The 19,610-nt window shown below is 49.4% G+C and overlaps 1 protein-coding gene across 3 annotated transcripts in view; it reads left to right on the top strand.

The window, feature by feature from the left end:
- The first annotated feature begins 783 nt into the window (after positions 1–783).
- The window catches only part of KMT2B (lysine methyltransferase 2B), a 64,417-nt gene continuing 45,590 nt past the window's right edge, over positions 784–19,610 (top strand). Inside the window, exons 1-3 of one of the 3 annotated variants that reach the window (XM_079985875.1) lie at positions 784–1,245; positions 13,174–13,246; positions 14,844–17,098. In XM_079985875.1, coding sequence (XP_079842001.1) covers positions 916–1,245; positions 13,174–13,246; positions 14,844–17,098 — 2,658 coding nt within the window. In that variant the 5' untranslated portion in view covers positions 784–915. Of the gene's footprint in view, positions 1,246–13,170; positions 13,247–14,843; positions 17,099–19,610 lie in introns of all 3 variants that reach the window. The other 2 variants (XM_079985874.1, XM_079985876.1) reach the window with 2 other exon arrangements.

Genomic DNA, 19,610 nt, shown 5'->3' with positions numbered 1-19,610 from the left:
CTTTACTTCATCGCGTTCAAGGTGCGCGCGCGCGATCTTCATTCATTCATTCTCCCCAAACTTCGGCAACTTTTAAGTTCAGAGCGGGAGGGGACTTGCCGGCTTAACGTCAAATGTCAAATGGAGGGAAACTGTCTGTGTTTCTTCTCTCCCCACCGCGTTAAATAGTCGCGGCGATGCTCTGTCTGCTGCAGGACGCTATTCCTCAGGGCTACTCGCTGGGGCAGTGGTGCTCTTCATTCATCGTCCCTTCGGGGATTTCTCTCTGTAACAGCATTCAATGGGCCGCGCCGTCCAGCTCCACCCCGACTACAACTCCCAGGGTGCATTCCAAACGAGACCGGGCCTCGCGCTGCATGCTGGGAGCTGTAGTCTTGCCGCCGCCGCCGCGCCTTTCCTCTCGCCCCGAACGCGAAATGGACTCGTTCCTCATTCGCTCTTTCAGGCCTCCCGCGGCTCCTGCCTTCATTGCCCGGGCTGAATGCGACTCTTTATCCCTCAGGCGCACGAGCGGACCCGCGCCCCGCTCTTCACCCCTTGAGCGAGCAGCCATTTACAGCCGCCTCAGTCGCCCACCACGCCGGAGGGCAGCTTAGCTCGGGCGTCGGCCGCGGTGCCTGACGGGAGACGTAGTCCCTGCCCTCCGCCCTCCTCGCTTCACGCGGCGGGGCCCCGTCCCAGCGGAGGACTTCCCTTCCCATGGTGCGCGGCGGCGACAGAGGGCCACTTCCGGGGCGCGGCGGCCGACGGGAAGTGCGGTCCCTTCCCCTCGCGCCCTCCCTCCCGTCGCATTGCACAGCCCCCCTCGGCGGGACTCGGGCTCCCAGGCTGCCCCGCGCTCGGCGCTTGAAGGCTCCTGCGGAGGATTGTTATTGTGGCGGCCCGGCCCCCCTGGGCTCCTCTCAGTGTTTAAAGATGGCGGCGGCGGCGGCTTCGGCGGGAGGCGGCGGCAGCAGCAGCGGCGGCGGCTCGTCCGGGGCCTCGCAGGCGCGGGGCCGCTTCCCCGGCCGGCCCGGCGGGTGCCGCGCGCGGGGCGCAGGGGCCGGCAGCCGCGCGAGGGTCTCGCTGCTGGCGCCGCGCCTGCTGGTCTGGGCCGCTCCTGGGGACGGGGAGCGGGCCGCGACGGACACCACCCTGGGGATCCTCCTGGGCCTCAGCCGGAGCTGGCGCCGCCTGCAGGGCCTGCTGGGGGACAGCAGCAGCAGCAGCAGCGGAGGCGGCAGCAGCGGGGGCGAAGAGGAGCCGGTGAGATTCCCTGCAGCTGGTGGGGCTGGGAGGCTGCGGGCCCCGTCTTGACAGGGGGCGCGGGAGGCGCCGCGGAAGCCCACGCTCCCCGTGGGGTGGGGTCGCGCCGAGTGCACCCGCGCGATGGTGCTCAGCTGTTCAGGGGGGGGGCGCAGAAGCGCTGGAGCCGTCCTCTTCTCTGGCAAGACCTGGGCTGGAACCGCATTGCTTTTTCACTCCCTTCATCGATGCATTTCTCCAACAGGAGCGCGTGTTCGTGGTTGGTTTAGTTTCTTAATTGTCGTGGGGGTGGGGAGGCTTGTTGTGGCTGATGCGAACACTGCCACAGAGCTCACCTGCAAAGTAGGGCAGGATCCCTGGAGTTTGCGCCCTTCCTCCTCTCCTTTTTCCTGCTTCCTGGGCTGGAGGCTGGAAGCTGGCCTTAAATCCCATGCTTGTGCTTCCTGGGCTGAGCTTAGATGCTCTCTCCCCCCCCCCCTACAGGAAATTGGCTTTGGAGGTGTGTGCGTGAGGGTAGCGCTGGTGGTGGGAGTCTAGCTTGCTTGTGAGGATGAGATGGGCCTCCTTGCAGGGGAAGTAAGTTCGTCTGCTGGCACATGGTGACCCTGCACCGGCCCACTGGCAGTGTGGGATTTGAGGCTGCAGGCATGTCCAGGAGCAAGTCCTGTTGAGCACAGAAGGGGTGCTTCTGTGTCAACAGACCTGGACGATAAGGGGGTGCTTTGTTCAGCTGTCAGGATCAGCTTCTCCTTTATGCAGGCTGTGCCTCCCACTTTGGATTGCTGCATGCAACACTTTTATCAGGTAGCCATGGTGAACAGATGCTGCCCTCCTTGGGGGGAGAGACAGAGGAGGGATTGCCTTTGAGCTTCCCTGTTGTTTGCACACAGCTTCTTCTTCAATAGGTGCTTTCAAACTTAAGGCGGTTTGGGCAGAATGGCCCTGTCTCTGGCTAGGCAGGGGTGTGGTGCGATCAGACATATGGGGCTTTTGTTCCTACCTTGGTCCTTGAAAGCAGAAAGCTGACAGCGCTTAGTCACCTGCTCTGCTGTCTCCTCCCTGCTCCTGTAGCATTAGACACATGGGAGAAACTAGCCTAACCAGGGATGGCCTTCACCATACAGAGATTCTTCCAGCAATTTGGGAAAATAACTTCACTCTTCCAAGGTTTCAAGCTGCATAGAGGTAAATTGTTGCTGTTCACCAGGGAACAAGGGGAATCAATATGAGGGTGATGGAAGGCTTGTGTTGGAAGAATGGAATTTTCTTAGGGTTTTCTAAGGTGGAGAGGATGGGTGTTTGGGTGACTTTCGAGTCCCCAGAGAAATATGCTAGAAAGGATTGTCAAGAAATGTCAAGAAAGGAAGCAGTTATGACTGAGCTGGGCTGCTGCTTGTCTTTCACTATTGTACACCTATCCTCAGCTGATTGCAAATGAGAGTTAAAAGTTAATCTCCTGAAATCTTGCTGCAGTGCAACATGGGACACAAACATTTAGCAGAGTCTGAGAGTGAAACTGAGGTAAGGGACAAGTTATCGGCTGACTGACTAGCCGGTATCTGGGCTTTATTTAAGAAACTATTAAGTTTTGTTCTTCTCTTAGTAGTTAACTGAATTTCAGATGCTGGTTTTCTCTTGAAGGATTTCAGTTTCTGCTTTGGAAGATTTGCATCCTATAGGTCTGACTACCTCTGCCACCAATGGGAAAAGCCTAGCTTCCAGAATTCAGTGTCTTTGGCCTGGATGAAGTTGCCAATGACTACCTGTTGTTTCGTAACTGTGAAAGTGATGCCCTTTATGTATATTGCTAGCACAGGGGGTAGTGCCTTCAAGAAAAGCACTGGCATTGCAATGGGATGATTTTTTCTGTGCTCCCAGGCGTGTATCCATACCCGTTTATGTTGTGTGTCCTGGGACAGCTGTTTAGGTGTGCCTCATTTCAGGTACAGTACAAACAAATTGCCAGTGCTTGGTCTGAGAGTCTGTACAGTCTGTGATTTATGGAATAGCACAAGAAAGCAGGAAGACTCATTTGTGGTAGTTGCAAGTTGCTTCTTTGCCCTCAGCTGGTAAATCTGCTGGGTGGTGGTAGGGAGCTTGATCAAATCTCTATATTAAAACAAAATGCAAATATATTTCCACATAGAGAACTTGGGTATTTGGCGGTGGGGGCGGTTTCAAGCCTTGCCTATTTCCTGGCATGTGAGTCTTGTACATGGTCGGACTTTTTTTTGGTGTATGAAGAAGCATTCTGTCATGTGAACCCGCATCTGCCCTATGAAGTGTCCATTGTAGATGGAAGTGTATTTACAGTGTGATCACATCTTACATCAGGATTTGGTTCCAAGGGTTCTGTGTATACATAAAAATTACACATACCTAAACCCTTGCGGCTACTGGGTGATGGGAAAAGAGAAATAACTCTCCCCGCCCCAGTACTCCCATAGCTCGCACACCAAACAGGCCTTGCCTCGCAAGCAAGGCAGAGGTCTTAAAAGCTATTTTTTCACACTGGGTTACCCCCAGAGGATCCAGTTCGAAAGAGCTTTTAACTTTCCACCTTGCTTGGATTTAACTTGCGCGATTTCAGCTATCTATCTTCAACCATGTATAGTTGAAATTGTGCAAGTTAAATGCATGTAATATGTGATTGTACTGTGCTTTATCTACTCAGTTTATATTCTGTCCTTCCAAAGGAGCCCACCACCTTTGTTTTGTAAGCATCTCGTCTGACTAGACCTTTGCAGATTGTCTCCTTTCTGTTGTTGTTCAAGGGAAAGCCCAGGATGGGTATTTTTAGATGGCAGATTTTGATCCCCTAGTAAATTTAAAAAAGTATGCAGGTGCCTAGCAGTTAGTTTTCCAGAAGATGCAAAAGGGACCAGTTTTGAAAGCGCCCTAAGCTAAGAGGTTTGAGAACTATTTGGCACAAATTGGGCTTCTTAGGGTGAGATGGTCTATTTTCTAGGAAGACTTGGAATGTTTGTAGGAGAAAGGAAGAGGGCTACTCAAGGTAAGAAAGCTTCTGCTTGACCTGTCCATAGCACTAGAAACTTGGCTGAAAGCACACAAGGACAACTAGTGACCAGAGATGCATGTTTTGACAATTTGATAGATTTTGACTGGGTGGTCAGAATATACTGGAAGGCCATCACCTTGGCAGGGAGTGACTTCAGCCTGTGGAAAGAGGGCTTGGTGAAATCACTTGGGTAATCAGCTTTCCTTGTGATTAAATCCATCTCTTGCTAGTGGCTGTTGCTGTCTTTGGTCAACATGGGGAACCTGCAGCACTCCAGATGTTGCTGCATTTGCACTTCTGTCAGCCACAGCCAGCATGCCCAATGGCTAGGTTATGATGGAAGTTGTAGCACAGCAACCTGTGGAGGGCCACAGGTTGCCACCCCTGACATAGGCACTGGAAACTGATATGTGGTTCTCAGCACTTGTAGGGCTACACAGTTTGGGTTCATCCATAGAAAAAGCATTGATGGCATTGTAAGGTTTCCTTGGTAAGAGGTTTCCGACAACCACAGATTGTCTTGTAAAGCATGTAGCCACAAAGAGAGTGTTGGATGCATCCTAGAGTATAGTTCCAGTCAACATGTCTTGGTGTGTGCACTCGGTTCATAAGGGTGGGGAACCTTAGGCTCAGGAGTCAAATGTGACCCTCCAAGCCTCTCTGGCTCTTGAAACTGTCACCAGGGTGCACACCCCCACTGGCTCTGCCTGGCACCCTCCTTGAGTGTGGTGTTTTTTGCAAATTTGGAATGTGTTCCTGAACACAAGACCCTTGCTTGCCTGGGTGAGAATAGAGAGGGAAGTGTGAATGTAAAGAAACAAGCATACTGTACAAAGGGGGAAAATGTGTATTCATTGTTCTGCCCCCCAGGCAGGTTGTCTAGAAGAGAATGTAGGCCTCTGGCTAAAAAAATGGTTCCCCAGCTCAGATTTAGAGCAACAGGCACCTTGTGTAAATGCAGTGTGCCATAGAATGCACCCCAGAATCCTCTGCAATGTGCAGGGGATCCTTGGCAGACAAATTGCTGTAAAAAGAAACTTTGGAAGCCTATGGCAATAAGAATTGGTTACAATATTTAGTGTACAGTGGAACCTTGGTTTTCAAACTTAATCCGTTCCAGAAGACCATTCGGCTTCTGAAAAGTTCGAAAACCAAGGATCAATGGGCTGGCTCCAAAGTCAATGGAAAGAAATGAATAACGTGCCTTGGAAGCCATTCAGCTTCCGAAAATCATTCAAAAACAGAAGCATTCAGTTCCGGGTTGTCGGCGTTGGGGTTCCGAATTGTTTGGCTTCCGAAGCGTTTGATAACCGAGGTTCCACTGTACAGGGGACTTGCATGCTTCCTGATGACAAAGGAGATGTGAACTGGGAATAACAGCTGAGGTCGCTTTTAAAACACCCTCTAATTTACAGGCAGTGCAGAGAAGAGCAGATCCCTCCATCGTGTCTACAGCTGGGCATAAAATCACCGGCTTCTCCTGCAAGTTTAGGTAATCCCTACCATATGAGTACTAAGAATTCCACCTTCACCCAAGGGGGAAAAACACCCAATCAAATACTAACCATAAAAGAACTGGTGGTGTGTGTACCCACATATTTCTCCCTTGTTGAGTATGGAAGCACAGTTATTTTCTGTTTCTTTGGTTGGTTAAATAGCTAATATCTCAGCACTTTCAAGGAGAAAACACCACTAGTGGTAACTGAGCCCCTACATTTCTTTATGCAGGCTACCCCTTTGCCATGGTTGAAATGTAATCATCTTTGTATCTCTGGTTCATGCAACAGCTATTGCACGACCCCTGGCCAGAACCAGTTGTGTTTTGCGTTTCCACAAGATGGCTGTACACGTGTGGAAAGTTCTTACTCACCACAGACTGCAGGTGTTTTTCAAACCTGTTCCATCGGGTTGCCCTTGGAACAGAGTTTGGGTCACAGCCGTGCATGTGTCTACTGCAGGCCTTCCCCAACATGGTGTCTTTCCTTCCAAATATTTTGGACTGAAAAATTCCATCTCCCCTGAGTGTGGGCCAAACTGGCTGGAGTTGACAGGAACTGTAGTCCACAGTATCAGTAGGGCACCAGGCTGTGGAATGCTGATGTGCAGATAACAGCTACTCTGGTGCTTTTCAGTAGTGGCTCCCCATTTGTGGAATGCTCTCCCCAGGGAGACCCGCCTGGCACATCACTAGATACCTTTAGGTAACAACATTCCATTTTAACCAGGCTTTCGGTTTTTAACTTATCTATGACCACCTGGAGTGGAAGGGATGTTTTTAATGTATCTCCCCCCCCCCCTTTGGTTTTGATGTATGTATTGAGGGAAGGGGTTGTTAGTCACTTTGAGTTGTTGTGGAATAATAATAATAATAATAATAATAATAATAATAATGGTGTTCCAGTAAGCTGTTAACAATGTTTGGTATACCAGTCCATAATGTGACCAGTGTCAGAAATGGCCATGTGAGGTTGAATGGCATTCTTCTTCGCAGCCGGGTAAGAGCTAGCTCCAGTTACTGCTGCTTTGATAACTATCGTAACAGACACATGGGAACTGTCAGGAAACACTTTCCCTGCTTGCTATTGTGTTGGAATAAAATATTCTTTAAAAAACACACACACCTGGGAAGCCCTTCAGTAACCTTTACCAAAAGTGTAATACTGGCACACCTAGACAGGGCCCTTGTTTGCCTCTGTTTCATCAATTCCCGTTTCCTACACTTTCTGTGTCTGCAATGGACAATTACCCACAACAGGTCAGGGAGGGCATGGGTGGATTAAGACACTCTAGAGCAGGGGTAGACAACCTAAGGCCCATGGGCCACAAGCGGTCCACGGGGGTTGTTTAACTGGCGTACGAGCTGCTCCTGAACCAAGCCGCCCACTCAGTGAGTCCCCGCGTGCTGCACTAACCCAGCGTGGCGCAGGGACTCGCTTCCGCAGTGCCAGAAATCGCGTCTGCGCATGCACAGACACTGGAAATCGCATCTGTGCAAGCACTGGAAAGTGCTTCTGTGCAGACCCCGGAAATCACATCTGCACAGATGCAGACGCCGGAAATCGCGGGCGCACACGCAGTCCAGCCCATGAAGGTCTCTCCTCTGAAGTGAACCGGCCCAGGCGAGGTAAACCTTGCCGACCCTTCTCTAGAGATCAGTAGTTGGCTTGAGACATATTTGCTGGTTTTTTTTTTCCAGAATCACAAATCGGTGATAGAGAGGGAAAAATACACCCTAGGATTGCTCCTCAAAATATAAGGATGGTTGGTTCATCGTCTTGCTGTTCTTGAGTCCGGGTTCAAGCGTGCAGCAGGAAGCGTTATGCAGTGTGTCTCAGCTTGAGCATGCATATGAGCGATAGCCTATATGGAAGCATCTTTGCATAATCTCCCTATTGTTCCATCAGGGAAGGAGTTTTGACAGGCTGCCTGCCCTTGGAGTGCCAGTTGCATGCGTGCAAGAAGATTTCGACACTGCATTTAAGTGTTCAATATCCCTGTGCCTTCTGTGACAGCAGAGCCTTTGTGAACCCAGTCCTGCGTGTCCTCTGTGGTCTGTGAACAATGTGACCTTCACATCATGAACTATGGAGTTAGCTGTTTCCCCCCAGTAAAGCTGTCCACCCGTTCAAATAAATGTTGGCTGATTAATTGGATGCGTTTTGGTTGGTTAATGGATTAAGATCCATCCCAGGGTACATGTCTTTCTTTATTATTATTACGGCTATTAGCCCATGAAATATGTACAAACATGTCTGATGGGGGTACATGACAACACAGCCACCTTGCTGAAGCTAAACTGGACGATGGCCAGGGAACCCCACAAACATCGCTTTGAGTTCCACAAAGGAAGGAAGGCAAGATACAGGTGTGCTAAAATAAAAATTAAAAAATCTGCAGAAACCGGCATGCAAGAGGCCAAGCGATCGTTTGTAACAATAAGCAGATTTCTTCTGTTTCTAGATGATGTGCGGGCATACGTTGCATCAGGTGTTCCAAAATGCATTTTTCCTTCTCCCACTGGGAAGAATCTCATGGCACCTTGAAGCCTGGAACATTTATTATGGCATATGCTTTTGTGGACTAGCGTCCTCTTCACCAGATGCCTGAAATATAATTGGGATTATGTGTTTTTTAAGGTCCCAGCCACACCATACATTTAAAGCACATTTATGCCACTTTTAACAATTCTAGGAATCCTGGGAACTGTCGTTTGCTCCCCAGCTTACTAGTGCCAGGAGCTCTGCATTATTGCCAACCTTGTCTTGTTAATGGTCACTCACTTAGGTTTTTTCATAATTTCTCTGTCTGTTGTTTATGCATTTTGTTTCCTTCTGGCTTCACTGCTTCCTACCACTGCTCTCAGAAAATGTACATACGTCTCTACCAATTATTTAAAAAATGCTTCATACATCTGACAAAGTGGATTGTAGCCCATGAAGGCTTATGTCTACCTTAGATTAGTCTAAGGTACTACAGCGTTCTTTGCTGTGTTTGCTGCCCTTCTGGAACTGCCCTATTGCGATGGTCATCTGCAATTTTTATGAACACTTGTGTCACAGTAATATTAAAACAATTCACTCACTTAATCAGGGGCACCTTTTTAAGGCGATTGTTCAGTTCCATTTCAAAGTTTTAATCAAACGTTGCAGCTCTAGTCTTTTATATTGATAAATGACACATGTAGGGGGAATGCCTGTTAGGATGTGTGGGGTTTCTTGTCTGGAAGGAGGGCTTGCCAACCTGCCTGTGGGTGCTTGGCCACCCAGGTCTGCAGGTGCCCTTATTGGGAGGATAGGGAACCTTGGGGCTGATGTGCCCCCCTACAGCCTTCTCTGTGTGACCTTCAAGAGTCTCACTAGGCCACACCTTTCAGTCCTCCCTCATTCCTTCCTAAAGTACCTGATGGCGGATCTTGCCTGCCTGGGTGGAGGTAGCTATAGGTGCATAGACAGCACTTGCTTTCATGCGTCTGGAACGTAGCCTACTGTCACATCCATTAACATGCTTATTTTGGTTGCTGCTCCCACCCACCCACCCCTAGCATGCAGTCCCAGAAGATTGTCCATTAGGAAATGACTCCCTTACCTACTACTTTCCTGTAGGATTTAATGGCAACCACTCGCTTACATAGGAGAAAGCCAAGAGGTGCCCTTGGGGACACCTTTGTGGAGGGGCCTTGGTCTGCTCCCTGCCCCTGCTCCCCCCTCCCATCACTGAGGCTTTCTTCTGTATCATACTAGAGGATTACTAGGACCCAAACCTTGGTATTTTCTAGCTATATATTGAGAGGGAGAAAACGCAGTTCTCGAGAGAGGAAAGGCACCTCCCTATTTCTTTCTCCCCCACCCCCAAATTCTTCAGGATACTTGCTGTAAGCTGTCAGGCCTTTGGCAGGTCAGTTGTCTTCCCTCTCAATCCTCAGTTTGTTATCAACGGATGCATGAACATTCCGCATATCAAGCTTCTCTCTGCCCTGGACTTTCTGGATCGACTTGCACAAGCTCTAGTCCGTCTTAGTTATGTGTAGGGTATACTGGTGTTGACGCTGGAGTGGGGCAGGTCTAAAAGCAGAAGAACTCACTTGCGAGTACCTATTTGCATGCAGAGACTGCATGATTGGGAAGCCTAGTTGCATGGAGCCCTTCTCTATGAGTTGGTGTCTGCACACAGCAAGTTGTTGCAAAAGGACAACTCAGCCAGGTGTGAGGGGAGACTTGCTGTGTGCATGAGTAACACCCTGAAGAGGGCGTTTCTGGCTGAATTCTGGTTCCTTAGACCAGGGCTTGGAAGCATACACCCAGGGGCCAAATGTGGCCCTCGAGCTTGCCCTCTGAACTCTCCCCGGACCACACTCCTCACTGGCCATGCTGTGCCCCCAAAGTGCTTTTGCTTGGCTAGAATGTTGTTGCTGTGCCCACTTTGCCTCTGGTTCTGCCCACCAATTATATTTCTTCCTTAAACGGTGGCCCTCAGGCTGAAAAAGTCTCCCCATCTCTGCTTTAGGGGTGTGTGTGTGTGTGTGTGTGTGTGTGTGTGTGTAGCAGTGTTTCCCATACTTAGGTCTCCAACTGTTTTTGAACTACAGTTCCCATGATCCCTGGCCGCTGGTCCTGCTAGCTAGGGATGATGGGAGTTGTAGTCCAAAAACAGCTGGAGAACCAAGTTTGGGAAACAGTGATGTAGAGGCTCAACTGCCATAATGATCCTCTTAAGCTCACAGGTTCATGTTAGGTGGTTTGGGTTCTTTTCTTTCCCTTCACCTAAAATGTCGTTTTGATCACAAACTTGCGTCTTCCTTTATCTATGGTTTTCCCCAAGTATGTGGACGCTGATGCCTTCTTTGTTGGTAGCCCTGTTTCTTTCCTAAACTGATAGACTCTCAGCCACCTGATTTTACTATGAGATTGAGAGAACAATGAGGCTACCTGAAAGCCCACCAGGTTTGGGACGGAGGAGAGGGTGGCAAGTTCCAGTTCTTGTCCTGCCAACCCTGTTTGCTACCTCCAGTTCCCAGAAGTTGAAACCACCACTTGCTCCTATTGCTGCAGTTTGCACAAAAAACAAGGCATGCACTTGCAGACTAAAGCAAAACAAAGTGTTTGGTTCTTGCCCGCCCCGCTCCCCATTGCTGCAGTAGCAGTGCCAACACTGAAGTATGTACGGATGTGGAACTGGGAGCACCTTTTCTACCTCAACATAACCCTGTTTCTATTTTTCTGGTGATGGGCATGAAAATATATTCATGCAGCCCAGAAGTGAGACTAGTCTGAGCTGTATGGATGAAGGGAAAGTTTTGCCCCCACTGTAATTCATTTCCCACAGGAATGGATAGCTGCCATTCATTTCCATGACATAAAGTATAGGGGTGAACTGGTACTACACCTGCCCTGCTGATCTCTCAATTAAGAAGCAAGTTTGCATCTAACTGCATAGTCCTATCCTAGTTTCTGTTTCTTGGCCAAATCACACCAGGTGCTATCACTGACATTTGTAAGCTGCTCTGGGGCCCTCTTTTTGACTGAGGAATGGGGTAAAATAACAGTTACCCCACCTGATCCACTCCCTTAGCTGAACACAGGTTTGGTCTCACCTGTCGGCTCAAACATACTGAGAATTTTGGAATGGAACCCAGAGTTCTGTCTCACACCATTCACTGCATTGAACAGAGAACAACAGTTAGAAAATGAAGAACTCACTCACAAGAATTATAAGGAACTTTCATTTCCTGGCTGGTTGCTCTCTACTGCAGTAGTAGACCACATGTTCTGTGGTGCATTTTGAGATGATCCTGCTGAATTCTCTTGGTGCAAAAGTGCTGAAAACTCTTTCTGGAACAATGAGCAAATTCTGAATTGTAGGCCTTCCTTTGACAGTCTATTACATCTATACTATATGCACACAGTGGAGAGAAAGGAGGAAGCATTGGCTAGGTAGGTGTTACTAAGTTGGCACATATGCCATATCCAAATCAGCACTGAATAGCAGCATCTAGCCCAGGGTTGAGGAACCTTTGACTCTCCAGAGATTGCTGGTTCAACAGAGCCCATCTATCCGCCAGGTGGGGTGGTTCTGATGGGAGTTGGAGTCCAGCAACTTCTAGAGGACCACAGGTTCCACAGCTCTGATATAGACTAAGGCATATCTTGGTGCATGTGCAGTGCATATCCACAGCTTACAGCAGCTGTCTACTACCAGTTATGCTTCCCCTTTGCAGCACAGCTGCATGGGGATGCAGAAGGACTTGAATTCGAATTTAGAAGCTGTTGAAGCAACCACCCACTTTATAGCTGCAAATGTTAGAGAATGTGAGAATCCACAAAAAATAGGTAAAGAGGAATAATGGCCCTCACGCTTCCCTGTTGATCTTCTCCAGGAGTTGCTCCATCCATAATCTGGTGCACATTTTGCATCCCATCTGTCACTAAGCGGCCATTACCTCCAGCCTTGCATGCAGTGCCTGAGAGTTCCCTAAATTCCTTTGGGACCTTCAGAATCAGTCCCCCAACATGGATAAATTTCTGGCTATGTCTGGGGTTTTTGTGCTTGCTGAGACCCAGACTCTCACCTTTCAGAAGAGAGGGACAGCAGGCCCAGGAACTTTCTCTGCACATCCAAAGATGAGTCCACTATGTGCTCAGATGTGGGCCTGAGGTTACTTTGTATAGATGTGGGGAAACTGTTACATAGCACTTGGGTTTCCATGTAAAGTTACCGATGTGTTGGGCTGATACTCTTATACACAGTGTGTCAGTTGTGAATGGATCAATAATCTGAGACCCTTTTTTGTGGAGTGCTCTCTCCAGGGAGGCTCACCTGGCACCTTTGTAAGATACCTTTAGGCGCTAGGCAAAAACATCCCTCTTCCCCAGGCTTTTGGCTAATTAAACCATCTTATGACCTTTTAAAGTGGGAGTATTTTTTTTTGCTTGTGGTGTGTATTTTTGTGTCTTCATATTGTAAACTGCTCATTTTGCACACAATTCCCAGTAGATGTACACATGTTTTGGTGTGCATTTGAATAAGCTCTGTGACACTTCTCATCAAACAAATCTGAATGATGCCGAGTAACTCTGCAGGGCGTATTTTTGGACATGTGTCTTGCTGCTCTGCCATTAACACTTTGTACACAGCCCTGCCCAGGTGTTTTGTCTATTGTACGCTGCCCTGGAATCTGGTTGAATAAAGTGTGACTTAGAAATGTAAATAAATCCTCCCCCTTTATTTTCAAAGAATTGTATGGGCAGTGGTGGTGATGGGGAGACACCCCAGAGTTGTGCAGCGGTGTTGGAAGAAAGGGGTTTAACCTTGGCTACATGGGTGACCTGCTGTAAGGAAAGGGCCGGGTGGTTTCTTCCTTGAATGTGACCCTCACTTGTGACTCCAGTTCCTTCTCTCTTGCCTGGCAGAAGGAGTTCCTGGGCTTCCACTCAGAGGATGACGCCTCTCAGAGCTCGCTGCGTGCTGCTCTACGGTTTAAAAGAGGTAAGGGTGCCATTGCAGTTGCCTCTTGGTGGTTTTCTGGCTGATCTGACAGTGGTCTGGAGCATCTGCACACACATTTAAGTCCCAGCAATAGCAACATGGAAAAACAACACATAAAAAACCGATTAAGAAATTCTGTTGAACAGAAACAAGCATAGCCAGACTAAACGAATAATAATAATAGTAGTAAAGCACAGCATTCTGTCAGAGGGCCAGACTACATGTTACATGTTAACAGCATGTTTAGATTATGTGCGACTTTCTTACAAAAAAAAGCAGGCACAGGGAGTCTAGATGTGGTGTTTTTTGTTACAAGAAAGCTATCCAAAGCAAGCAATTCATTATATTAATTAGTTGCCCTGCTTGTGTGTCTTGATCTTCAGCTCATGGAACACTGAGATCAACTTTACGTAGTGAAAATAGACAGCTACCAATGCCATAGTACAGGTGAGAAAATGAAACAGTTACAGTATAAAAGCAGCATCCAAAATTTGAACTAAAACAGCAGCAAAGGTAGCCTTTAGCTAATTAAGCCAACTATGGTCTTTTAAACTGGGTGGGTAATTTTTTTGTTTTGTTACTATGTTATGCATTTTTGTGCTTTGATAACATACACGGCCACCCTGTGATCCTTGGATGAAGGGTGGCATAAAAATTTAATATGCGATGAGAAGCCCAGCTCTTTTCCCATCTTTTTGTCATGCCGTTTGCCTTAGCTCAGTTGCATGCCTACCAGATAGGGAGTTTCACATTTGTTCCTAGCAAATTGTGTCTTCTTGCTTTCTGTTGTTACAAGGCCTGCCAACCGATAGAAGAATGTTTAACTGGTTCATCATCTGACTTGCAAAGAGTTGATTGAGATTTTTAAAAAATGTGTTTTATCACAGCTTCCCTATAGGTGCATTCTGGGGAATACTGAAGAGAATCTGAGAGAACATTTATTTAACAAAATGTATAGACCACTTGATTTTAAAAGAAAGAAGTCTAAGCAATTTATATAAAATAGCATTTTCTTATTAATTTCTTTATATATTGATAAATTCAACAAACTTTAAAAGAAAGTCAAAATGTGGATAAAATCTGCAGCTTAAGGACAAGTAGACATAAAAAAAACAAATAAAAATTATGTGTCTGGCTAGGCTTGCCTAAACAAAAGGGAGTTTTTAGTAGGCACCAGAAACAAGACAGTGACTGTCATATCAAAAGGCAGGGAGCTCTGGAGCATAGGTGCTGAAAAGTCTTGTCTCCTCAAAAGTGGGGAATACATGTTACTAATCATTGGTCGAAGAAAATGCCTTCTTCAGTGTCCTGCTATGTTCTTCTGCTAGTAAGGAATTATGGGTGCTGCCTGTCTATGTGCACATGCTGTCAGTGGTGCCACCTGGAAGCAGTTGTTTGCTTACTGTAAGTGACCAGTCCAAGTGTTTAACCGTTTTGACAAAATTGTCTGCAAGTTGAAGTATTGAGCATCCTTCAGCTCTCTGGAGGAGCGCTTCCCAGCATGTTATATCCAGGGCCTGGTGCTGTACACACTGCCCTTGTAGGTTGGAAACTCCAGAGGCATTTTGACAGCCAAGGTTTCCTTCTCTCCTTGCAGGTGCAGTGCTGCCGGCACGTGGTCGGAAAAAAAGGGGGCTTGCTGAGGACACCCTTTCCAAGCGTCTGTCGAAGCAGAGAGCTGTGGAATCCCAGCGGGAGCGGATGGTGAAGGCTTTGGCTGAGCTGCTTCAGAGCAACAAGGGGTCTCCAGCAAGGACAGATCGGCTGTCGGCTTCCAGCCCCCAAGCTGGCGGCATGCTTCCTGAGCAGCCTGAAGCAGACCTGGAGCCTGGCGACCCCACGAAACCCTCCGTCTCCCCTGCCCTCCCGTCACAAATGGAGAAGGACCTCAACTCTGCTGTGTCGCCCAGGCCGCGAGGCCGGCCACGGGGCTCTTTCACAAAGAGGCTTGTTGTGAAACCCAAGCCTCCTTGTCAAAGCACCAAAGCTCCAGATTCCACCCTGGAACCCAGCAGCAGCAGCAGCCCTCGGTCACCCTCGCCGTGCCAAGCGGCCAGCCCCTCCCCTCCGCCCCAGGAGCCCCCGAAGAAGCCGCCACTCATCCTGAAGTTCTTCTCAAAGGCCAAGCGGCACAAGTCCGGCCAGCTGGTGGTGACCCACGTCCGGCTAAAAACTCCCGGGCACAGGAGGGGCCGCAAGAGGAAGTGGAGCGTTGTGCCGAGGAAGGGAATCTCCCCGCTTCCTTCCCGGTCTGTATCGGAGTCAGAGGCACCTTTGTCAGAGTCAGACGGGTCTGCCCCAGAGCCAGAACAGAAAGAGGAGACTTCTACTCCAGAATCTCAAGCAGAAGTCCTTTTCCCAGAGCCAGAGCCCCAGCCAGAACTTGCTGCCCCAGAGCCAGAGCCAGAGCCACAACTGGAGGTGATTGCCCAAGAATCTGAGCAACTCTCAGAGGCTCCTGTCCTGGAGCTGGAGGCCTCTGAGCCAGAACCAGAAGCTCCAGCACCGGGAGGTGGTGTTCCTGCTTCGCTCAGTGAGATAGCTGGCCAACAAGAGCACCAGCAGCCCTGCCCGCAGAGTGACGGGTCAGGAGTTGTTTCCGAGGAGGGGACTTCCAGCATTGCCCTTTCCACGCGGGCGCAGTGTTTGAAAAGGGGTCGTGGGCGTCCTCCCCTGACCGCTACGCAGCGGGCCCAGCGTTTGGCTTCTCAGCACCTGCCGGCCAAAGCCAGGGAGGAGGCTCTAGCAGCTGCACAGCAGCCTGGCGGGCCCGGCTTCGAAGAGGCGCTAGGTCACAAGGCCAACTTCCTGAAGAATATCCGCCAGTTCATCATGCCCGTGGTGAGCGCCCGCTCGTCGCGCCTCATCCGGACACCCCGCCGCTTTATGGATGAGGTTCCGCAGAAGGCAGCCAAGCCCGTGGAAAGCGCTGCGGCGGATGGGCCTTGTGCAGACAAGCAGGAGACTCCCATGCTGCCGCTGCTGGAGACTCCCCTTCAGCTGACTCCCCCAGCCCCTAGCTCCCCTGATAAAGATACCTCTCGGGCCCTGTCGCCCCCGCCTTCCCCCAGTGTGCCCCTCCTAACTTCCTCCATTCCCGCCCTACCAGAGAAGCGCCGTTCCATCCTTCGGGAGCCCACATTCAGGTGGACCTCACTGAGCCCCCCGTCGCCCCCCAAGGATACGGGCAAGGCGCTCTTCCATCTTCCTTGTGAAGATTCGTCTCCTTTGCTCAGTACTCCAGCGCCAACCCCATCTCCCCCGGCCAAGCGGACCCTGCTGCTGCGAGCCCCCCAGTTCACACCCAGCGAGGCACACCTTAAGATCTACGAATCTCTGACGGTGTCTCCTGAGGAATCTGATCTAGTGCCTGCATCCCCCGAGCTCAGGAGGGACCTCCCCGCACTGCAGCAAGAGGGTCTCCTGCTCCCTTACGAGCCAGTGGTGACCCGCAGTGGCAAGAAGCTGTTGGGAAGGACGAACCACCTTGCCCTGCCCCTCTTCCCAGAGGTTTCTAGGCCACTTGGGGCTCAGGGCAAAGAGCTGATCACCATGGAGGATGTCAATTCTCCTGGCGTAGTTCACAAGGTGGCCATCCGGAGGATTCTGCCTCCGTCGGCCCAAGCGGAAGAGGAGGAGGAGGAGGAGGAGGAGGAGGAGGTGGCAGCTGAGAGTTCAGAGAGTGAGGGAGAGCCAGCTAGCCTGCGCTCGGAGGCACTGAAGCCCCCTCCAGAGGAGCCCAAGCCCCTTATTACCCAGCTGTCAAGCATGGATAAGGTATACAGCTTGCTCACTCGTGCCAAGGTGCAGCTGTACAAGATCGATCAGCAGAAGCACTTCAAAATGACGCCGGTAAGAGAAGCCTCAGGGGTGGGAGTGGCAAGGCTTTGGCGCGATAGGCAAGGCTGTGCATTTGTAGAAGGAAATGCCGGTGGTCTTTGGGGCCTCGGTTAATGATTTTGCTTCATCTGTTTTGTTTTTAAGCTCCATGCCCCACTGTGTACTGTTCATCAAGAGACGTTGTGGGTAAACTTAACATTAACCCTGTATAACTGTCCACATAGGTCATTTTTTCCATTAAAAACAGAGATGGGGTACTTAGAATCATAGAATTGGAAGGGACCCTGAGGATCCTGTAGTCCAACCTCCTGAAATGCAGGAATATGCAGCTGTCCCATACGGGGATTGAGCCTGCAACCTAGGCATCATCAGCACCATGCTCTAACCAACTATGTTATTGAATTCCCATCAGCTGCATGCAGCATGGCCAGCAGTCACGACATTGGAAGGACCACAGGTTCTCCATCCCTGCATTAAAAGAAGTTGTGATAATTGGGCCAGCCAAATAAGGCTGTGACCTAAGAATCTTTCTGGATGAGACCAAAGGGTCATCCAGTCCAACATTCTGTTCTCACAATGGCCAAGCAGGACCTGAGAGCAACACCTGATCCCATTTACGCTTTCCAGGAACAGGTCAGTTCAGAGAGGAATGCAGCCTCTGATCCTGGAGACAGGGCACAACCATTGTAGTTGGTAGCCATTGGTAGACCTGTCCTCCACCAAGTTGTCATCCAAACTGGTGGGCCATGACCAGTGTTAGAAACTGAGATATGAAATCTAGGAGCTAAATGGCACCTTAAACCTAGGTTATGGGTGCAACAACGGAATGTCTAGGTGCACTTTTTATAACAGGAACACAAAGCTGAAAATGAATGAACTGCAGCTAAAATGTTATGTTCATTTTTCACACGGTCTAGTCTTTCCCCTGCCCACCCCTCTAATATTCTTAAGAGGGTCTCTTCTCCAGTCTTCAGAGAGTAGCTGGAAGTGGGGAGGCAGAAAAAGGTCCTCTTTTCCTTCCACTCTGCAGTTTTAACCTGAAATCTTAGGCACAGTACTGCACCCAGAGCTCAGAAACTGCTCGCACTGATGAAATTCCATGTTGCAAAATGCACCTAGAACAATGGGAGTTTCGAGCACTAGCTATAACTACATCTTGGGGCAGGAGATCTATGCTCTGTGTGAAGAAGCATGTCCTTTTTCCTATCTGGAATCTTCCAATGTTCTGCTTCCTTGAATGACACTGGATTCCAGTATTATGAGGGAAGGAGAAAAACTTGCCTTTTCTAAACGAAAAGTCCCAAATATTGTAACCTTTCCTCATAGGTATAGTTGATGCATTTCCCAGGACTGGTTTGAGGACCAGAGTGTGATGGTGCCTTCACCTGGCGATATATCGTGGGTGAAACCGCCATCGGTCCTGAGTTACACTGCCACCAGCGCCCGGAAGGAGGAATAAGCTGCCTTGGCCGGGGCCCCACGAGACCCCGGGGTGAAACTGCTGGCATTCCTGCTGAGGCGGCTTCACCCCAGTGCATCGTGGGGCCCCACCCAATGCAACTTATTCCTCCTTCTGCTTTTCAACATCGTGATGTATCACGATATCATGGTGTTCGATTGGTGATAAATCGCAACATTGAAAAGCTGATATCACCCAGCCCTTCTCATAGGCGAGTTGCCCAGCCTCGGAACCATCTTGATTTAACTTTTCCGTGCCCTATGATATCCTTTTTGAGGTGTGGGAGCTGGAACCGTACACAGTAATCTTGAGTGCAGGCACACTATATAGATTTGTATGTCGGCATTATTACATTGGCAGTTTTATTTTCAGTCCCTTTCCCTAACACGGAATTTGCCTTTTCCACACTGCTGCACGCTGGGTCTGCATTTGCATCGAGCCCCAGTAACCCTTTTCCTTTTACTCATTGCTGGTTCAGAACCCCTTAACCATATATGTGATTTTTTTTTACCCAAGTGTGTGCCACTTTGCCCTTGCTTCATCGAATCACATTTGCCATCTTAATGCCCATTCGCCTAGCTTGGGTGCATCCTTTGGGAGCTCCTCGCAGTCCCTCACCACGCTGCACACTAGGGTGTCATCAGAGAACTTGGCCACCTCGTTGCTCATCCCTAAATGCAGGTGATTTATAAACAAGCAAAAATACTGGTCCTTGGGGGAATCCGCTTCTTACATCCCTCCGTCGTGAGAACTTCCCTTTTATTTCTACACTCTGCTCTGCCACCAAGCTTTGGCCCTTCCCCCAGACAAAAAAAAAGACGTGCACAGCAGTTCTAAGAAAGACCAACACATGGCATGGCCACATCCAGGGCAATGTGCTAAAGTAATCAAAAGTCCTTTGCAAGGAAATTGGTGACCTGTTTAGATTATGCAGATTAAGCAGATCTACTTGTTTTGCATAACTTCACGTCCACTTGTCAGGGCTGGAAGCCAGGGAGGGTACTGAAGGCCAGCCCCTGGCCACGCCAAAATCTATATCTCTTTCCCACCATCAATTGATCGTTT

Source organism: Podarcis cretensis (assembly GCF_951804945.1).
Source record: "Podarcis cretensis genome assembly, chromosome: 8".
In the NCBI taxonomy this organism is placed as follows: Eukaryota; Metazoa; Chordata; class Lepidosauria; order Squamata; family Lacertidae; genus Podarcis; species Podarcis cretensis.
The sequence above is the reverse complement of the archived record's forward strand: the minus strand, read 5'-3'. Positions and strand labels throughout refer to the sequence as shown.